The sequence below is a fragment of the Canis lupus genome, chromosome X, assembly GCF_003254725.2.
Source record: "Canis lupus dingo isolate Sandy chromosome X, ASM325472v2, whole genome shotgun sequence".
Lineage (NCBI taxonomy): Eukaryota > Metazoa > Chordata > Mammalia > Carnivora > Canidae > Canis > Canis lupus.
The window spans coordinates 27,594,571-27,617,597 of record NC_064281.1 but is presented as its reverse complement, the minus strand read 5'-3'; the positions used below and the strand labels follow the sequence as shown (position 1 = coordinate 27,617,597).

The following is a 23,027-nucleotide window of genomic DNA, read 5'->3' as shown; positions in this document are numbered from 1 at the left end:
AGTCAATTTAAGTCAATCAGTGTTTAGAATGTTCTGTGGGCATTAGAAAGATTTAATAGGTGGAATGAGAAGAATGTCTAAATTCTCTCAGTATATTCTTTCTCCTCTTGTTCACATTCTAGATTTCACCAAATACTGTTTTTCTCCTGTGTTCCTGGCAAAGGCCTTTTTTATTTTTTAAGATTTTATTTATTGATTCATAAGAGAGACAAAGGCAGAAACATAGGCAGAGGGAGAAGCAGGCTCCCTATTGGGAGCCTGATGCAGAACTTGATCCCAGGACCCCAAGATCACAACATCAGCCAAAGGCAGTTGCTCAGTCCCTGAGCCACCCAGGTGTCCCAGCAAAGGCATTCTTTTTGTGTGTGTGCTCAAAGTTATACTTCCCAACATGTAGTTACTCATTCAACAAATATTGATTCCTTGCATGACATCATTCTGGTCATTGGAGATAGATTGCTAAGCTAAAACCACAAACTTTTGCTATCATTATGCTTTAAACTGGGAAAGATGCAGCCATTAATCACAAAATCAAGCTGGTATCTTTATAATTATAATTTAAAATGAGTGTTTGAACAGAGAAGGACAAGGACAAGGCTCTCCTACTAAAAGGAAACTTACTGGGCTGGGAAGTTTAGTCAAGATTTCTTTGAAAATGTTTTGCTTAACACAGAAGCCAGAGAATGAATAGGAATTAATAAGACTGAGGGTATAGTAGGTGTTCGTTAGGCAAGATGCAGAGAAATTTTGCGTCCCTGGAGAACAGAGGGGAGAGTGTGATGAAAGAGGGATCTGGAGAGGTGGATAATCTAGGGGGTCTTATATGAGCCACTGGTGAGGATTCTAGAAAAATGAAACAGTATTGATAAATTTTATGCTGTGGTATCTCATTGTGGTTTTGATTTGTATTTCCCTGATGCTCAGTGATGTGGAACATTTTTTCATGTGTCTGTTGGCCATTTGTATGTCATCTTTGGAGAAATGTCTGTTCATGTCTTCTGCCCATCTCTTGATGGGATTATTTGTTCTTTGGGTGTTGAGTTTGATAAGTCCTTTATAGATTTTGGATATTAGGCCTTTATCTGATAAGACATTTGCAAATATCTTCTCCCATTCTATTGGTTGTCTTTTAGTTTTGTTGATTGTTTCCCTTGCTGTATAAAACTTTTTATCTTGATGAAGTCCCAATAGTTCATTTTTGCCTTTGTTTTCCTTGCCTTTGGAGACATGTCTAGCAAGAAGTTGCTTTGGCCAGGGTCAAAGAAGTTGCTGCCTGTGTTCTCCTCTAGAATTCTGATGGATTCCTGTCTCACATTTAGGTCTTTCATCCATTTTTGAATCTATTTTTATGTGACGTGGGTGGAACTAGAGGGTATTATACTAAGTGAAATAAGTCAATCAGAGAAAGATAATTATCATATGATTTCACTCATAATAAGTGGAATTTAAGAAACAAAATAAGGGAGCATATGGGAAGTGAGGGGAAAATAAAACAAGATGAAATCAGAGAGGGAGAGAAACCATAAGATACTCTTAATCATAGGAAACAAACTGAGGGTAGCTGGAGGAGTGGGAGTGGGGGGATGAGGTAACTGAGTGATGGGCATTAAGAAGAGCATGGGATGTAATGAGCACTGGGTGTTATATAGGACTGATGAATCACTGAACTGTACCTCTGAAACTAATAATACAGTATATATTAATTAATTGAATTTAAATAAAAATAAAATGCATGATCCCAAGGAAAAGAAATTAAGCTGTGATGTAATGTCATAAATCAGTTTTGCATTTCCAAAAACTGAGCATAGTGTTAGATTGAAAGGAAGCAAGACCATACATGGAGAGGCTAGGAAAGATCTTAAATTGTATGGGATTTTGTTTCTGCAAGATACAAAGGTACTTTTTGATCATTTTAGAAGTCATCTGCCTTCTCTCAGAATAGACGGAAGTTTGGTTTAGCTCTCAGTGGAAGAACTTTATCCCAGAAGCAGAAACAGACTTTATCAGAAGCAGTTCTATAGAAAAACATCAGCAATTCAGAGACAGAAATGGCTAACTTTTCATTGTCCAAAAGGAAGCTAAAGAAAGGAGAATATAATCAGGACCTCCCCTAGAATGGACATAGACTTTAGGGTGATATTAGAGCTCATTGGGTGGCTATTACCATAGCTCTTCAGATAAAGTATTTCCTGATTGATGAACCGACATGTGGGCAATGAGGTAGCTAGTTCAGAAACTATGGACTTGGTAGGTCATCTTTCAATTCCAGCTCCCCTTCCAATGCAATCCATTCATGAAACACCTGGAGCTTGCACTCAGGATCCAGATAGCAAAGGAGGAAATGTACCTGAACATTCTGAATCAGAATAAAGGAATAAATTGTTCCATACCTGCAATATCATACACAGTGTACACATGTAATGGTGGACTGTATCTTCAATACTTTAGCATGTTTTTTTTTTAAATTTTTATTTATTTGTGATAGTCACAGAGAGAGAGAGAGAATGAGGCAGAGACACAGGCAGAGGGAGAAGCAGGCTCCATGCACTGGGAGCCCGACGTGGGATTCGATCCCGGGTCTCCAGGATCGCGCCCTGGGCCAAAGGCAGGCGCCAAACCGCTGCGCCACCCAGGGATCCCACTTTAGCATGTTTTTAAAGAGAACTTGAGACTTTTATATAATGTAAATTATTCATTGAATAATGTAAATTGATGCATACTTTGTTGATATTTTTAATAAATTAACATAAAAATGTATCAAATCATGATTATTTCCTAAGTTTTAGATAGAATTATATTGGCTAATATAGTAAAAATTGATCAAATTTATTAATCATTTAGAATATTTCAGTGTTTCTCTTTTTTCTGGATTTGAGAGATTTTGATTTTATGCTGGCCTGTGCTGAAAAGTGATGGGTTCTCTAAATTTATGGTATCTATCTATCTGTCTATCATCTTCCTTCTTTCCTCCTGCCCTCAATCTGTACGTAGATGGATGCTCACTGAGTTTTGGGCAATCTATAATATTATAACATCTACTCATAAGTTAACTGTTTTATCTACCATTTATGATTCCTTATCATTTTACTGATAAGCTGACAAAGCTGGAAATTTTTATTTCTTCTCATTTAATATGAGTACAGTTTTACTCTGTAAACAATTATAGTTATGTAAAGTATATATACACCTATGATTTATAACTGTATATAACTACATACATATATATAGTTATATACACACACACATACATTGTACTTTCCTTAATATATTTTTTCCCTAATTTATACCTATATATATTAGGGAAAGTATACTGTTGAGTAGTGGTTTTGACTTTGAAATCACATAAACCTGATTTAAAATCCTGGCTCTACCATTTATTTGTTTCTTAAGTGTAAGGAAATTAGTTGGCCTTTCTTTCTCTTTTTTTTTAAGATTTTATTTATTTATTCACAAGAGACACAGAGAGAGGCAGAGACATAGGCAGTGGGAGAAGCAGACTCCCTCTGGGGAGCCTGAGGCCGAACTCGATCCCAGGAAACTGGGATCATGACCTGAGCCGAAGGCAGACACTCAACCACTGAGCTGCGCTGTTGCCCTAGTTGGCCCTTCTTTAGTAGCCTCAGTTTCCTTGACTGTAAATGAGAATAAAAATGCTTATCTCACAGGTGTATTATAAGAATTGAGAATGATAATACGGGTAATTATTATTAGAGTTTCTGACACATACTAAATACACAGGATTTTTTTTTTAGTAATATAAGTGACATGATATAATTTAAAATATCGACTGCTGTGGATAATGATACCATTGTTTTTCAAAGGCAAATGATAGCACACAAAGAGTAACCTTCAAAGTCAATATGCATAAACTCTTCTTGTTTTTTCCAAGTACCATCCCTGTTACCATTGACAAATTACTTACCTCTATGTTTTCTCATTTCCTTACGTTAAAAAAAGTGACTTTAACAATGCAAACTTTGCAAGTCCGATGTGAGGATTCAGTGCAATATGTATGTGTGTGTTTGTATGTGTATGGTTTCTGTCTGAATACCATACATGTACTAGGATTTTATCTTCAGTATCATGATCACATTCTAATTCATATATTCAGGTTTTCACAACTTGTTAATATTTGTAATTAGCAGTGTGATTTAGTTTGCTGACAACTTAGGAAAACATAATGACAAAGTTTAAAATAGTGAAATGATTCTCTTCTTTTGCCGTTTGATAAAGTTTTTGACAGTTTGCCACCCATGCGCTATCAGGAGACTATGAGTACCATCCTGACATGGATCCAGCAGTCAGAAACCAAACTCTCTATACCTCAGGTTACTGTCACTGAATATGACATCATGGAACAGAGACTCGGAGAGCTACAGGTCTGTGACTATTTGAATGTCTTAAACAATATAGTGCAGATCTCATCTATGAAACAGTCACATTGGTATAACCTACAAATAATAAAAATAAAATAATCATGGCAAGTATGATGGTTTACTTATTGGAAAAATGAAGATAAGATTTTAAAAACATAATATTTTATGGATTTGTGTCTTCCCTCCGTAAGACAAAAACTCTTTTTTGAAAACAATGACATGATCTGTGTATGAAGTATATTCTTTCTCATTTAGTATGTATTTTTAGACACATTGACTTTATTGTGAAAGCTGTGGTTTATATTTCCCCCTTTGCTTGCTAATTTATAAATCCTTTCACTTTTCCAAACACAAAGTGGTAAAATCTGTGCAGTTATAAAATAAATTTTAGACATTAGCCTTATGTAATATCATAATTAATTTTTAAGTTCTATTAACTACAATTTAGAGGCCTTATATCAAGTAATAGAAAATACTAATATGGGAAAGTAAATAATTTGTAAGAGATTTCAGAATATTTTTCCTACTAATTCTGAAAAGCCTGTGTTTTATATCTAATCACATTTTATTTTTTTAGTCAGAAAGCATTCATTAACTATATTTAGGAGCTGAGATATGTCTACATTTTGAGGATTAAGAAAAAAATTAAAATTTAACTTTTATATGAAGAGTTCTTTGCAAGAATTAAATATTTAAGAAAGTAATTTTTAGAACTATTTTTTCAAAGAAATCTTTACTTAAACATCTTTCAGTATATATATTGACCTAAATACACTGACTGCTCTATTATCCTACCCAGCAACATATAACAGTTTGATCCTTTTTTCTTTATGTTGCTTTTAATATTTGGAATGATTCCAAAATTTACTTTGAAGATCATATGACTTAATAGAACTATAAACTTCAAAAGATACAAAGATATAGCAACTAGAGGAATAGATTAAGTATACACAAAATGGTGTATAGATGAGTGGAAGAGTATCCTTCTGAAAAAACATTGAAGAGAAAAATCACTTATAAATATTATTAGGAAATTAAATAGCTGGAAAATTGTAGTTAGAACTTTGTGTCAGATGTTACACCCAAACAAAATACCACATATATTAAAATTTTAAAAAACATTTTAGTAAGCACACATTTTAAAGAAATTTTTAAGTAAATTATTTAAAGACATAATAGAGATGCACACAAGTCATTGGACACAATTGCAAACTTTGTAAAAATACCAGACAGTTTAAAAGAAAAATTAGGCCAAGGGAAAAAAAAATTGAGTAAGGGAGAAAGTCATTAATAAGGAAATCACAAAGAGAGACATAAACAACCATTAAACCAATGAAAAATTGTAACTCAAATTGTAAAGGATGAAGTACAAATGTATAAAATGAACTACCATTTTTCAGATCTAAGTTGCAAAAAATAAGATATAGTAAGTAGTCTGACAGCAATGAACTACCTTCTCACTTTCTGGTGGAAATGTAAATGCAATTAAAATTTTGCTGAGGCAGCTTTACAGTACTTCCTAATAAGATACAAAATAATTAATTGTATTGTACACATGAATACTATTTTCACGATATTTACATCTTAGGCAGTAATCAGAATACACTAAAAATATAAAAATAGATGGAGATAGACAGATGGGTAGATCATAAACATAATTTACAGGAGTAGAAAACTAGAAGTTAATTTGTCAAGCTAATAATGGGAAATGGTTAAATGAACCAGAGAAGCCATTAAAATTTATGTTTTTGAAAAATACTTAATGATGTGGGAAAAGGCTCACAAAAAAGGCCTAGCTCATAATGTAGTTATATGTGTGCTAGATATTATCTAAATAATAAATCAAGTTTATTGAAGTAATATTAAAGCAAAATGAAAAAAAAAACTAATATAGCACAAAATAGGTATAAAATATTCTACAACTACAAAAGTTATGTATTTGGAATATTTGGGGGATGTTACAGATCAGATTGTAAAAGAAGAAATGATTGTGTATGTGTGTATTATATACATATTCTAGTTTTTAGTTCTAGAAATACTGGGATTTTACGTAAAATCATATGTATTAGTGGGTATTTTTTTTCCATGGTTTATCTTGAGCCTTTATTACTTTATAACCAGAAAGTAACAATGAGTGGAGAAACCCTAAAAATAGACATTCTGTTATAAGCAATTGCATAAGTTACACAGGACAATTGTAAAACCAATTTTAGAAATTGTCCCCAAAATTATTCTAGAGTTTCACTATAACTGTAAAAAAAGTCTTGTAAAAAATATGAAACTTTAGTTAATTGACATTCATAGGCCATCCATGTGATAACTTACTCAGTTTTGTCATCCCACGTATCTATATGATTTAGTTATGTTTTTACCTAGAGAGGGTTAGAAGTTGTCTTCCTAAAGCCTCAATGTAATTAAATTAAGCTCCCTAACTATATTATAGATATAGTAATTAATATCCAGATACGATGCAATAAAATTAGATGTGCTACAACTCTGGTTCATTTAGAGATACAGTTCGGGATATATTTGACATTGTTTATAAAAACTGGCATAGATTTTTAAATAAAATATTACTGTGCAAATTACTCTTAGGGTAAACAGTGAAATTTAAATTACTACTAGTTTTTCTGTAACTGATGGACCATCATCTTTTTTTTTAAATGTTTGAATCACATAGCTTTCCCTGTAAATACATATAAGTGGAACTGCAATAGAACTCATTATTATTCATCAGTTAGTATACATGTACTTCTATCTTTTTTTTTTAATTTTGAGGCTTTACAAAGCTCTCTGCAAGAGCAACAAAATGGCCTAAACTATCTCAGCACCACTGTGAAAGAGATGTCAAAGAAAGCACCACTGTCTGATATTAGTCGGAAATATCAATCAGAATTTGAAGAGATTGAGGGACGTTGGAAGAAGCTGTCTTCCCAGCTGGTTGAACATTGTCAAAAGTTGGAGGAGCAAATGGCTAAACTTCGAAAAATTCAGGTAATTCAAATTGGCCTTTTTGTTTTAATTTTTTTCTTTGCTTGTTTCTCCCCTAATGATGCGTTATAAAATTTAAAGGCAAATAGAAATTTAACCTCCATAGTTCTTCAAAGTCAGTGATAATATTGAAAGACACACATTTTTCTTAAATGAGTATATTTTGCCTATTTCTTTTAAGAAAATAATAGGAGTTCCTATTTGTAGATTCCATTGAGAATTATTTTTTTTTGCCACCAATACTGACAGGACTTAAATATATTTTTTAGCGTAAATAATTTTCAAAAACAGCCTTTCCTTTAGGCTGGTTATCCTTTAAAATATAGGTATCTCTTAGCTTAAGAATAGATGAAAAGGTATATATCATGTAATACAGTCATATCATTTTACCCATATATTTTATTTATATTTGTATATATAAATTTGACCTCATTTCCTTCCACAGACCAGCACCTACTGACTTAATTTGTTTCAATAATGTCACCATGTTCCTAATCACCCAAGGTGAAAACTGTAAACCAACAATTACATTCTAGACCAAAGTCTAAAATGTTTAGTGATATAGGTAATACTTCTCTTATGGGGCAAATTAGACTATTAATGCTCAGAGGAATCTTTGACAGCATCGTGGCATGATGGAAAACATTGGAACAAGAGGCTTATGAGTTTAAGTCCTAGTGCAGCTATTAGTTGTTTGTTTTTACTTTTACAAACCAAAAGAATGAGCAGTCCTAGAACATTCTGTAAAGCACAACATAACATATAAACGTGTGCACACATGCATGCATGCATGCTCACACATACAAACACAGCTTTATCAGTATCAGTGGTAAAAGAGGGTCTAAGTACATGGTCCTTGCCAACAAGGAGCCCACATCCTAGTGAAGGGAAAAGGTGTGTTAGTTCCGTATTGCTGTTGTAATGAGTCACTGCAAATTTAGTAGCTTAAAATGGCACAAATTTATTATCTTGTCAGATAATAAGTGGAGGTCAGAAGTCCAAAATCAGCCTCAGTGGGCTAAAATCAAGGTGTAGGCAGGGCTGTGTCTTTTCTGGAGGCTTTTGCAGAAAATCCATTTCCTGGTCATTGCATAATAGCCTCTCTCTCTAGCTCTCCCCTTCCTGACCCCGTCTTAATATGGACCCTGCAATTACATTGTGCCTGGCTAGACAACCCACAATGATCTCCCCATTTCCAAATATTTCATCTCATCTGCAGAGTATTTTTTGGCATGTAAAGGAACATTTTCACAGGTTCCAGGAATGACACATGAACATCTTGGGGAGGTCATGATTCAGCCAACACAGGCAGTAAATGAAACATTTTATTTTCATGTCTGGTATGGTAAATATTACGGCAACAGACAGAAAAGAATTCCAACATGACCTGAGCAAAGGGGTCATGGAATGTTCTTGGAACAAATAGAATTTAGTCAGCTGATAGGGAGAGAAGATAGCTGACAAAATGAAGCCCTATGTCCACTTAGCCAGAAGAGGTTCAGTACTGGTAAGACAAAAATATGTATTAATGATACATATGTCTAGAAAAGTGATCTAGGATTAGACAATGAATGGTCCTGGATGCCATGCTTTGGAATGTAGATTACAACCTAATGGTGATGGAGTTAAAAATAATAATTTGGGACTGTTACTGTTACTTTAAAGGGGGAAAGATAGAAAAAGATATGATAATATTTGTATTTTCAAAACATCACAGTGATAAGAAGGAGGAGGAGGGGAGAAAAATACTGATACTCATGTGGAGAATGGATTAGTGCAGGGAAAGATTGAGGCAGACACCAGAAAGAGCTAATACAGTAATCAAGGAGCCAATAATAAGATTAACTAGGATAGTAACGTGATGGAAGGCATGCAAAACCAGACTCAAGAGATATCGGCAAGATGATGATGAAAGTCTGAAGTTCTTAGATTTAGTCAAATACTTTTAAAAAGCATTATTATTAATCATATTGAAGGGAAAGCTTCTGTGAAGCACATATTTTCAATAGAAATTTAATTAAGAAGGGAGAAAATAGCACATCTGGGCAGCATATTTGAATTGTGTGGGAAATAAAGGAGCTCGAAAATCATACATTTGAAAAGTAGCCAAAAAAAGCAGTTGGGCAGGGGCAATATATTATGAAAGAATAATGAGAGGTTCTTGGCTATTTACAAATGATAAAAGATGGCATTTTTCACCTGATCATTACTTCAGCCTGGCCAGGTAAATAAGAAATTAAAATCAGAAGTTTTCTCTTTAAAGATGACAAAAATCTTGTGTTTTGAAAAGTTCCCAACTGGAGGGACTATTTAAACTGTCAACTGTAGAAAACAATTTGTGGAAGTTCAGGTTTAGGGAGGCTATAAAGACACCATTACATTGAGTTTATTGTTCATAGTTTGTTTTATGTACTGTAAGGGCACATTGTTAGTATTATCATGAGTTGTTTTGTAACTTAAAATTTCTCTAGAGGGGGATATGATTTAATGTTCTCAAGAGTAACATCATAAAACCACATTTGGTAGTAATTTTTTATTTTTAACAATAGCAGACTTCATACACCAGTGCTCATACTGTAGACCATAAAAAATGCAGTCTTAGTAAAAATATTCTTTTCCTGAAGAGCTACTTAGAGACATCCTTCAAACACAGGAATGGTTCCTTGGCCTATGTTCATAAATATCACTATGATGAATTGCGTGAAGAGAAATCAGCACTCCAATGCTTAAAATGGGTCTCTGATTCTAGAATCACATAAAAACTCTGAAGAAATGGATCACTGAAGTCGATGTTTTCCTGAAGGAGGAATGGCCTGCCCTTGGGGATTCAGAAATTCTGAAAAGACAGCTGAAACAGTGCAGGGTAAGTTTATTCTATTACCCCTATCATGCAAAGACTTTTATATGGAAGTTACTATTTGGTTTTGTCAGTGGTCCTTAGCCAGTGTGATTTTGCTCCCCTGGGGGATATTTAGCAACCTCTAGAGACATTTATGTCACAACTTGGAGTGGGGCAGATGCTACCAGTGTGTAGTGGATAGAGGTCAGGAATGCTCTATACATCTTACAATGTACAGAACAGCCCCTCTCAACAAAAGTTAGCCAGTCTAAAATGATGGTAGTGCAAACATTTAAAGACTAGGTTAAATAAATGAAGAACAGAAGAACATTATCTTTTACTCAACACTCATAAGATTATTTTACTATAAAATACAGTTTAATTTAAAGGCAAAGAATCCTTTTGAGCTATTTGTTATATTTTATTGCAGATTATTAGCCATACTATGTTGCTCTGCCCATGCATATTGCACTGTACATAATGTAACACAATACAGATTTTTTGAAATAATATTCATTATACCATTGTCATGCAGTGGAAAGAAAGCAGTCTAGCTCTTTAAAGAATTTTCTTTGCAAATACAAGCTATTAAAAAAATAAGAAAACAAACCCAGCTTACAAATAACCTTCACACCCATCATGCTATAAACAATTGCTGCAATATCTTGCATTTGGAAACCAAAATCATTTCAAAAATAGTAATGTAGAAAGCCCATCATTTTCACACATTTTTCTAACAAGGAATATTAAATTTATTTCTTTTTGTGTCTGATCTAAGTAGAATAGAGACAATTCCCTACTTCATTCACACCAGAAAAACCACTGAACAATTTTTGCAAGGTTGAGACATAAATATGTATATATCCATAGGTGAGTGTGTACTAGATTTTAAATTCTTAAAATCTTTAAAGAATTAAAGATTTTAAATTATGTGTAATGTCAAGAGTCCTGATTATATGTTTCCTATGTATGTCGCATTTCTATTATATTGTGGTAATGTTTGCAGTGAGCCGAAATTGAATTATTTCCTTAGCTTTTAGTCAATGACATTCAGACCATCCAGCCTAGTCTCAACAGTGTCAATGAAGGGGCTCAGAAGATGAAGAATGAAGCAGAACCAGAGTTTGCTGGCAGACTTGAGACAGAGCTCCGAGAACTTAACACCCAGTGGGATTACATGTGCCGCCAGGTATGTACAGCCTCTTTTGCTGTGCCTTGTCTCCATTTAATTAAGCAAAATTTTCTTAAGGTCCCCCTTTACCACAGCCCTTTTTGAGAGTTTAATCTCTGAGTATACTGACACTTTAAAGCATGGTGAGTTCAAACTAGCCTTTGTCTACCATAAAAAACACTTTTATAGCAGATATTTTAAATAGTACCTATTCATCTTACTGAGATCCTAAAACGACCTCCTTGAAGGCTGAACATACGGAATGGTAATATTCTATTCTTAGATGTAATTTTCATTATATATTTTCTCCAGCACATAACTTTATAATAGTAATTGGGTTAGGAGAACATATTTTACACCTGTACACTGAGTACAGAAATAAGATGAATGACTCATCTATGTGTATGTACAAATATGATAAATAATTGTCACTTCTGATGATTAAGATAGGCATGTTTGGCTTCTCCATTGCATTTACTTCAGTAAATGAGATAAGGTTGGAAAATAGTTAAGAAAAGCTTATTGGGGGAAATCAACACAAAAATTCTACAATCTCATCGGAGTTTCTCGTTTTCATGCAGCAGAATGTTCTACCGGCATTTATTTTCAATTTCAAGATTACATTATGGAAAAGTAAATATTATATACACAAGTAGTGTATATCTAATACTTGTTCAAAAGATGAAATTTTGCCCTAAAGCAGTGGTTATTGTTCAATATACCAGTACCTTTTTTGAAGTTAATGAGAGGTTTCATCTTATGTGTATTAGAGTCAGTCAGTCTTTTGTTATTTCTAAGTAACCTTTCAAAGTTGAAAGGAAATCATGCCACAAGGCAAAAATTAAATTTGAAAAGGGAAAGAATTTAGAAAAGTAAAAGGCAAGGCAAGTCACCCAGCTAATACTGTCACTGGCAAATGTTCTATTAAGTCACAGACGAGATAGCCCTGGGTCAGCTAGCTTGCATTCTTCTCTGGAGCAAGCCAGTACTAGAAGGAATGTTTAGGAAAAAAATATTACTTAGGTAATAGATTATACGATTTGTGTTTTCCTGGAAGGCCAGTATGAAAGGTATTTGTTGAATGTTTCTAACAGATGGATGGAAGGAATAACACTTTAGAGCCTTTAGAGCAAGAGGGAAAAAACAACAGCAAGAAAGATAAGTAAAGTCACCAGTATTACTGAGACCCCGAGGTTTTTACATTTTGGAGAAGTATAATTTTTGAAATATCTCTGGTCTTAAAATGTCCTTGTTTAAGACCTTATGTCTGCTATAAAATATACCACAGATTTGTCGTTTAAGAGGAGTATTGTAAACACATTAGCCTGCTGCATAACAAAAATTCCATAGATCACATCCATATTTTCATCCCATCCTGGAATATTTTGCATCTGTCTGGTTCTTCTTGGAATATCACACTGTGTAACACTCTGACCTTATTGCCAAATGACCCATACTTCTTTAGGAAGGTATCATGCACTGAAGAGAAGTAAGACCATACAGTAAAAGCAAGGAAGCCAAGTTTTGGTATTGGGCACAATTCAGGGCTCCAGATAGAACTGGAAACAGATAGTAAATCTATGCATTACAGAAATGGCTACACTCAAAATGGGGTGTGATGTTCTTTCTTGGGTTAAAATTAACTCATTTGTTTTTAGATGCCAGACTCTGGAAAAAAAACCATAAATAATTAGAGACAGAATTATCCAAATGCCTGATATACCGGGTGATATATTTGAGATCCCATGATTTGATTTTGTAGGTATAAAATGGTTGACATTTTACAGTCTACAGTTTTTGTATCCAAATTTAAAAAAAAAATCAAGATTTTTAGTTATTTCTAAAATAAACAATAATCATTATTAAAATACTCACAAATTAGTGAACCACACCAAAAGAAGGAAGGGATAGAGGGAAGGAGTTTCATAATTATACATATCTTTACATTATTGTGTTTTATAGTTATTAAGGAAACTAATCATATGCATGAAAATACATAATTTATTTAGAGACACATTTTTACTATTTATTTGTTACTTATAGAATATTTACTTCAGTATGTATTATTAAACATTTTGTAACAGATGTAAATAGGGAAGAGAATAAACATAATAAATATCTATCTTCATGGAGGGTATAGTTTAGTAGAGAAGATGGGAAGTAAATGTGTTAGTGTAATATCACACAAATGTCTAATTTTAATGTTCACAAATGCTCTGAAGTAAGCAATCAGAATGCTCTGAATGGGACTAAAGGAGGAGAGAAACTGCTTTTTCTTGGGTAGTCGGTAGAGCCTTTTCTGAAAAGGTGGAATTGAAGTTGATGCCTGATTAGTATGAAGAACCTGGCACTTGGTCATGGGGACAAGGGAATGTCTGGGTACGGAATGAAGTGGGAGAAATGACCGAAGTGGGAGAGAAGAGTGAGCATATAGGAGGAACAGAAGGGAAGCCTCTAAGTGGAGCAGCATGAGCCAGGAGAAACCTGGTGGGAAATAAGTCATGAACTGTCTCATAAGGTGCAGTGAGGATCGGGTATGCACTTGTCAAGTGCCCTGAGAAACGATTAGGCTTTTAGATAGAGAAGCGGTATCATCTAAAGTGATGGTTCAAAACTTTGCTCTGTATTCCTGTTGTATATCTTTCTGTTGTCTGATTGCTGAGGCTAGGACTTCCAGTACTATGTTGAATAGCAGTGGTGAGAGTGGACATCCCTGTCTTGTTCCTGATCTTAGGGGAAAGGCTCCCAGTGCTTCCCCATTGGGAATGATATTTGCTGTGGGCTTTTCGTAGATGGCTTTTAAGATGCTGAGGACTGTTCCCTCTATCCCTACACTCTGAAGAGTTTTGATCAGGAATGGATGCTGTATTTTGTCAAATGCTTTCTCTGCATCTAATGAGAGGATCATATGGTTCTTGGTTTTTCTCTTGCTGATATGATGAATCACATTGATTGTTTTACGGGTGTTGAACCAGCCTTGTGTCCCAGGAATAAATCCTACTTGGTCATGGTGAATAATTTTCTTAATGTACTATTGGATCCTATTGGCTAGTATCTTATTGAGAATTTTTGCATTCATGTTCATCAGGGATATTGGTCTATAATTCTCCTTTCTGGTGAGGTCTTTGGTTTTGGAATTAAGGTGATGCTGGCCTCATAGAACGAATTTGGAAGTACTCCATCTCTTTCTATCTTTCCAAACAGCTTTAGTAGAATAAGTATGGTTTCTTTTTTAAACGTTTGATAGAATTCCCCTGGGAAGCCATCTGGCCCTGGATTTTGTGTCTTGGGAGGTTTTTGATGACTGCTTCAATTTCCTCCCTGGTTATTGGCCTGTTCAGGTTTTCTATTTCTTCCTGTTCCAGTTTTGGTAGTTTGTGGCTTTCCAGAAATGCATCCATTTCTTCTAGATTGCCTAATTTATTGGCATATAGCTGTTCATAATATGTTTTTAAAATCGTTTGTATTTCCTTGCTGTTGGTAGTGATCTCTCCTTTCTCATTCATGATTTTATTAATTTGAGTCTCCTCTCTCTTCTTTTTAATAAAGCTGGCTAATGGTTTATCTATCTTATTAATTCTTTCCAAGAACCAACTCCTGGTTTTGTTGATCTGTTCCACAGTTCTTCTGGTCTCGATTTCATTGAGTTCTGCTCGAATCTTTATTAACTCTCTTCTTCTGCTGGGTGTAGGATCTATTTGCTGTTTTTTCTCTAGCTCCTTTATGTGTAACGTTAGCTTTTGTATTTGAGTTTTTTTTTTATTTTGTATTTGAGTTCTTTCCAGTTTTTTTTTTAATTTTTTTATTTATTTACTTATGATAGTCACAGAGAGAGAGAGAGAGAGAAGCAGAGACACAGGCAGAGGGAGAAGCAGGCTCCATGCATCGGGAGCCTGATATGGGATTCGATCCCGGGTCTCCAGGATCGTGCCCTGGGCCAAAGGCAGGCGCCAAACCGCTGCGCCACCCAGGGATCCCAGTTCTTTCCAGTTTTTGAATGGATGCTTGTATTGCGATGTATTTCCCCCTTACGACTGCTTTTGCTGCATCCCAAAGATTTTGAACGGTTGTATCTTCATTCTCATTAGTTTCCATGAATTTGTTTTTAATTTATTCCTGTTGTATGAAGAATAGCCTGAAGGGGGCACAAGGGACATAGGGATTGCAGTTGTCCAGGTAGGAAGTAATACTGGCAAAGAACAGGGGGGACATTAGTAGAGATTGAGAGACAGGAAGAAATTTGAAATGTATAATCCTCTTGTGACATTTATGTTTGGTTCACTGTCCAAACCTCTCCCAGTATTTGTCCAGGTTCTTCCATAGAGATGGAGGTGATTTCAATACTTGTTGCTCTGTTTCTCATTACCATTTATCTTTATTTATTTATTTATTTATTTATTTATTTATTTTTATTTATTTTTTTATTTTTTTATTTTTTTTATTTTTTTATTTTTTTATTATTTTACATTTATCTCTATTTATTTGTATTTTCCCATTATATATAGTAATTAGCATGTGGAAGGCATATGCTGTTCTGGGCAAACTGGACCAAAATTCTTGTGTGACTCAAAGTTTGTTGAAACTCTGTCCTCCAGAATCTGTCTCCAGCAAGCTTACTTCACTCAGTGTGCTCAAGATGATGTTTATATAACATGGTCTTATTTTTTTTTCTTATTTTTGCCTAGTAGGCAAATTCTTCCTTGTTATATTTCTTATCAGGGCTTCTACACTCAAACCCATCTTTGACTATTATTCCTTTTCTAACATGACACACTACATTCTTCATTTAATCAGATCCTGTTAGAAATGACATATTTGCTGGTAAAGAGTGCCTGCTTCCAGTCCAGAGGCTGAGAGAAGGAGAAATCAAAGTCTATTCAGAGCTCCCTGTTTTAAGCAACAGTGTTGGCCACAGTGCCTTTAACTAATGAAAGAAAGACTGGGGGCTAAGGAAGGAGCAAAATACTTCCATTTTGGTCATGTTTACTTTGGAGAAGTCGACAATCAGAAATGTATCTGGAATTCAAGTGGGATACTTGAAGTGGGCATACAAACTATGTACACAAACATAAAGATCTCATTCATATTAAGGTAAACTCCTATTTCACAATGAAAATATTGTCCAGACCCACTTCCCTGAAATGCTTGGCTAATAAAATTTAAAACTCTTACAGATGAAGAGGCTTTCTCATGGATAGAGAGTCAAACACAGTGTGTAAGACTAGGAACTCCGGAAACATATTGCCTTGATTTAAATCTTGCCCCCACCATAAACTACTTCTGAGATCCTGGAAAAGCTGCTTATTCACTCTGTGCTTCAGTTTCCAGGTCTTTATAATGTGAGAGTATTAACACCTGCTTTATAAGAATTTTATGATCAAATGAGTTAATCATTTATTTATTTATTTTATTTGAGAGAGAGAGAGAGAAAGTGTGGAGGAGGGAGGGGCAGAGGGTAGGGAAAGAGAGTCCTCAAGCAGACTCCCAGCTGAGCACAGAGCCTGACTTGGGGCTCAGTCTCATGACCCTGAGATCATGACCTGCACCAAAGTCAAGAGTCAGATGCTCAACTGAGTGAGTGAGCCACCTGGTTGCCTGAAGTGAGTTAGTCTTTGTAAAATGTGTAGACTAGTACCTAAGACAGGGTAACCACTATGTACATGCTTGGTAAATAAAATAAATGTATATGGGATACCTGGGTGGCTCAGTGGTTGAGCATCTGCCTTTGGCTCAGGTCATGATCCTTGGGTCCAGGGATTGAGTCTCACATCAGGCTCCTTGTGAGGAGCCTGCTTCTCCCTCTGCCTATGTCTCTACCTCTCTCTGTGTGTCTCTCATGTATAAATAAATAAAATCTAAAAAAAAAAAAATAAATAAATAAATAAATAAATAAATAAATAAATAAATAAAATCTTTAAAAATGGATATGAAATAGACATAAGCTTGCATGTGTAAAATTATAAAATGTGTGTCATTTCTAGATAAATAGTGCATAATTATATATATTTTTTTTAATTTTTATTTATTTATGATAGAGAGAGAGAGAGAGAGAGAGGCAGAGACATAGGCAGAGGGAGAAGCAGGCTCCATGCACCGGGAGGCCGACGTGGGATTCGATCCCGGGTCTCCAGGAGCACACCCTGGGCCAAAGGCGGGTGCTAAACCGCTGCGCCACCCAGGGATCCCATAATTATATATTTTAATTAATAGCAGGTATAGATTTATAATAGTTACCAAGAAACACTGGACCTAGAGATTTAGAAGGATATTATTCAGGTAACTTGCAAATCATTGTCATTTTCTCACTCAGCAAAACTTTTGGGTAAAATCATCCACAGATCTCTGGGTCCTTCTTCCTTATTTCTTGAGTATTTTAATAGCTTACTGTCATTCTTGTCATAATTCTTGGGGATTTCAATATCTTTGCAGATGATGCTTCTAGTTCCTGAGCCGTCAGTTCCTCAATAGCCCCTGCAACAATTTTATCTTCCACTCTACCTCAGCTACCCATTTCCAGCCTGTTAACCTTGCCATTGTCATTACCATTACTATCGAACATCCTCCTACCTCTTGAATCAAAAATACTTTTCTTTCCTCTACTGGATCATTTCTATCAGTAGGGAGTTATGCTGTAATATCTCCTGTTATTAAAAAATCCACTTGGGGTACCTGGCTGGCTCAGTCAGTGGAACATATGACTCTTGACCTCGGGGTTGTGAGTTTGAACCCCATGTTGGGTGTAGAGATTACTTAAAAATAAAATCTTTTTTTTTTAATTTTTTATTCATTTATGATAGTCACAGAGAGAGAGCGAGAGAGAGAGGCAGAGAGAGAAGCAGGCTCCATGCACCGGGAGCCTGATGTGGGATTCGATCCCGGATCTCCAGGATCGCGCCCTGGGCCAAAGGCAGGCGCCAAACCGCTGCGCCACCCAGGGATCCCTAAAAATAAAATCTTAAGAAAATACTCCTTTTGCCTCACAATCCCTCCTCTCCTCTCACTTCTCCATTTCTGTTTCCATTTACAGAAACTTTCTTTTCATACCACTCATCCCATTCGCTCTTGAATGCTCCCTAATTGATTTTTCATCCTCATCACTACACTGAAATGGTTTTTGTCATGGTCACCAGTGAATTTGCATCATTAAATTCATTACTTAGTCTTTATCTTCATTTGATTGGCTCCTCTATCATCACTTTCTCTTGGTTCTCTCTTAGTCTGCCTTCAGTTTCCATGACCATTCTTAATACCTTTGATGGTTCTTTTGCCTTGACCTCTAAACTTGGAATCACTCCAGGGCTCCTTCTTTGGACTTCTCTTCCTTATAACTACTCACTCCATTCGTAAACTCTTTCAGCCTTGTGGCTTTAAATGTTGTCTCTAAGTTGTTGCTTTCACAATTTTGTTGCAATCTGAATGTTTTCTTGAATCCTGGATCTGCATATCCATCTCCCGACTCAGTGCCTCCATACTGATGAATAGACAGATTAAATCTAGCATGCCCTCCAGATTCCTTACATAGTCTTCAGTCTCCTACCCTAATAGTCTTCCTGAAACAACAAATGGCACCTCCATCTTTCCATTTATCCCAGTCATAACCTTTGACTCAAGTCTTCTTGTCTCTTTATGCCTTTGTGGGAGCTGTGCAATCCAGCACCATATGCCTAGGTACTTGGGAGGAATCTCACCCACTTACAAATCTAGTAATTGTTATACAGACCTCAGTCCTGTCTGTTCACCCTGCAGTAGTCCATAAACTAGCTCCAGCTCCTTTCAGCCATGGTCTGATAGCCCCTAGAGAACACTGACTTAGACAATCACCCATGGAAAACAGAGCCTTGTGGAAGTCCAAGAGCCCAGTGGAGAAGTTATAATGCACTGTCGGAACAAAAACACTTAAAGCTGGATGCATTGGAGAGGGTAAAGGGAAAGGTTTGACTTTACTTGCATCCCTCCTCCCCCAAGGCAGCATAGGTCTTTGCCAAGACAGCCCTTCTCAGAACCATGATTTCTCCCTTGTGGAAAGGTAAGACTATGTGAGTGAGTGTCCAGCTTCCCCAGCTATGTGGATGTTATTAAAGAGGCATATTTTTCTCTCCTCCATCCATGGTACTGAGCTGTGAGTTACACTACAGAGGGGTAGTGAGCAGCTGGAAGAACAGCTGGGAACCAGGGCTGGGAATTGTATTAAAAGTACACATACCATACTAATATCACTGATTCCATCAGGAGGTCTGCCAACCAGCTGCTGGGGTCACTCTGACCGGTGATTTCCCCCAACTTCAACAGCACTCCCAGTGCCTTACAAGACATATACACACACGCATCCCAGTACTGTGGCTGACTCTCTGTGCATACTCTGGATGGTGACAACGGCCAGCTTTTGTAGGAAGCTAATGAGCATCCACACAAGGTTGTTGTAAATCTGTAGGCCTTGGAGAGACCACAAACCTGAGCACTTAGCACCATTCTCTGGAAAACAAAAGGGAGGCTGTGAGTCCCTGGTCTGGGGTTTTGCAGGATAGAGAAGCCATATAAGCTTAAGAATTCTGCCACAAGAGGGAGCTAGTATGTGAAACAGTCCTATTTGTAGGTCTTAGCCTCAGAATCCCTAGCAAGGCTGACAGAAGGCATTTATCTTCTGAAGGCAGATAGTAAAGACTGGAGGAGATGACTTTTACTGTGAATGCAAAGATAATGTTGCCAGACGTCAAGGAACATGGAGAATCAAGGAATCATGCTACTACCAAAGGATCATAATAATTTTTCGAGTAACCAACCTCAAGGACATGGAGATCTGCAGCTCATCTGAAAAGAGTTCAGAATAGTTGTTCTAAGGAAACTCAGTGAGCTGTAGGAAAACAAGGACTATTCAGTTAAATTAGGAAAATAATACATGAACAAAATGAGAAATTTAAAAAAAATACAAATCTGAGAGCTGAAGAATACAATGAAAGGAATGGAAAATGTAATAAAGAGCATTAATAGTAGAATGGATCAAGTGGAAGAAAAAAATCTATGAAGTAGAAAACAGGACTTTTGAAATTGTCTGGTCAGAGGAGAATGGTATATGTGCTGCCGAAGCGAGCACTGGTCAGAGGAGAATGGGGAAAAAGTGAATAAACCTATGTGCCCTTCTCTCTTTCAAGAGGAGTTATTTGTGAATTATTAGAGTCCCAGAAGGAGAAGAGAGGAATAAGGGGACAGAAAGCTTATTTATGGAAATAATGGCTGCAAACTTCTCAAATCTGGAGAGACATGTGACTATCCAAATTCATGAGGCTTGTAAGTCACCATAAAAATTCAGCTCTGAAACATCTTCCCCAAAAGCCACTAAAAATAAAATAGCCATTTATTTTATCAGCAAAATGAGTTTATTTTCAAAGAAGAGAGGGGATGCAATTCAGGGTAATTAAACTATGGCAAACCACAGGCAAGTCTGAAAAGACATAAGTAAGGTCAGCTTTTATTAGGTTTTAGGGTGAAATTGGGGAAGGCTGTTTTGAGCAAAAGTTTATTGGAGGAGGATAAGAGTTTAGTTTAAGGATGTGGCAATTTCTCATCGGCTGCAGGCATTGGTTAGCACATTGTTCCTGGAGTAAGAAGAGTGTTTCCTTCTTCTTGCTGGTTATGTAAGCTGCAAGGAATGGTACATGTGTGACAACTCCCCCTTCAGGGCTTCCTGACTCCATTTTAAATGAGGCTTCCTCTACTCATTTTCACACTTTTGCCTACAAGAGAACCTTATAATGCTTTTATTGGATTTCTCAGCAAAAACCTTACATGCCAGGAGAGAGTGGGAATATATATCTAAAGTGTTGAAAGAAAAATGCTAACCAAGAATACACAATCTGGCAAAGTAGTCTTTCAAAAATGAAGGAGAGAGAAAGTTTTTTATAGAGACATAAAAGCTGAGGGAGTTCATTGCCATAGACCTACCTTAGAAGAAATATTGAAAGGAGTTCAAACTGAAATTAATGGATCTTAATTAGTGACAAGAAAACATGAAAATTTATTACATACTGTATACGCTACATTAATAGAATGAAGATAAAAAGCATATCTCAGTAGATGCAAAAAAGCATTTGACAAATTTGACAAAGTTTGACATCCTTTCCTGATAAATACTTAATAAATTCCATACAAAAGGAACACCCCTGAACATAATAGAAACCATATATGATAAGTTTACAGCCAATATCATACTTAGTAGTGAAAAGCAGAAAACTTTTCCTCTAAGATCAGGAACAAGACAAGGGTACCCACCTTCACCACTCCTATTTAAATTAGTACTGTAAATTCTAGTGAAAGCAATTAGGAAAGAAAAAGAAATAAAGGCATCCAAATTAGTAAGGAAGCAATGAAATTGTCTGTTTGCAGATGTTGTGTTCTTATATATAGAAAATCCTGAAGACTCCACCAAAAAAATTATAATAAACATTTTCAGTAAAGTTGCAGTATATAAGTAGACAAATTATGAAAAGAGCCCAAGTGTCCATCTACTGATAAATGGAGAGAGAAGATGGAATACATATACAATGGAATATTAGTTATCAAAAGGAATAAAATCTCAGCATTTGCAATGACATGGATGGAACTAGAGTGTAGTATGCTAAGTGAAACAAGTCAGAGAAAGACAAATACCACATGAATTCACTCATGTGGAATTTAAGAAACCAACCAACCAAACAAACAAACAAAAACCAAACAGATGGAACAACTGGGTAGCTCAGTCATTAAGTGTTCAACTCCTGATTTCAGCTCAGGTCATGATCTCAGGATTGTGAGGTTGCGCTATGCATTGAGCTCCACACCCAGCACAGAGACTACTTATGAATCTGTCTCTCCCTCTCCCTCTGCCCCTCCCAGACCCCTGCTCATGTGCATGCATGCTTTCTCTCAAAATATGTACATACATACGTATATATAGTTGAACATATGGGAAGGGGGAGAAAGAGAGAGGCAAACCATAAGAGACTCTTAGCTATGGGGAACAAACTGAGGGTTGCTGAGGGAAGGTGGGCAGGAGATGGGTTAAATGGGTGATGGATATTAAGGAGGGCACTGTGATAAATGTTGGTTGTTATATGTAAGTGATGAATCACTAAATTCTACTCCTGAAACCAATATTACATTATATGGTAACTAACTAGAATTTAAATAAAAACTTAAAACAAGTTACAGTATACATAGTCAATGCATAGAACTATGCAGAAAGTTATAGTTCTATACAGTAACAACAAAATATCTGAAAAAGAAATCAAATAATCCCATTTATGATAGTATCAAAAACAAAAGGGTTAAGGAATAAGTTTAACCAAGGAGGTGAAAGATACATAATATTAAAACTATAGAACTTTAACGAAAGAAATTAAAAAGGGCACAAATAAATGGAAAGATATCCTGTGTTGATGGATCAGAGTTCATATTGTTAAAATGTTCATACTACCCAAAGCCATTTATAGAATCATTGCAGTCTCTATCAAAATTCTAATGGCATTTTTTTTCTCAGAAATAGAACATTCTTAAAATTATAGGGAACCTCAAAAGACCTCAAATGACCAAAACCATCTTGAGAAAGAAGAACAAATTTAGAGACCTCAAACTTCCGATTTCAGACTATATTACCAAGCTGTAGTAATAGAAACAG

At 35.7% G+C, this 23,027-nt stretch overlaps 1 protein-coding gene across 15 annotated transcripts in view; it reads left to right on the top strand.

Moving 5' to 3' along the window:
• The window catches only part of DMD (dystrophin), a 2,170,621-nt gene that overhangs the window by 838,357 nt on the left and 1,309,237 nt on the right, over window positions 1-23,027 (top strand). For all 15 annotated transcript variants that reach the window (XM_025439443.3, XM_025439430.3, XM_025439477.3 and 12 more), the window contains 4 exons: window positions 4,234-4,379; window positions 7,155-7,370; window positions 10,117-10,230; window positions 11,240-11,395. In XM_025439443.3, coding sequence (XP_025295228.1) covers window positions 4,234-4,379; window positions 7,155-7,370; window positions 10,117-10,230; window positions 11,240-11,395 — 632 coding nt within the window. The remainder of the gene's footprint in view (window positions 1-4,233; window positions 4,380-7,154; window positions 7,371-10,116; window positions 10,231-11,239; window positions 11,396-23,027) is intronic.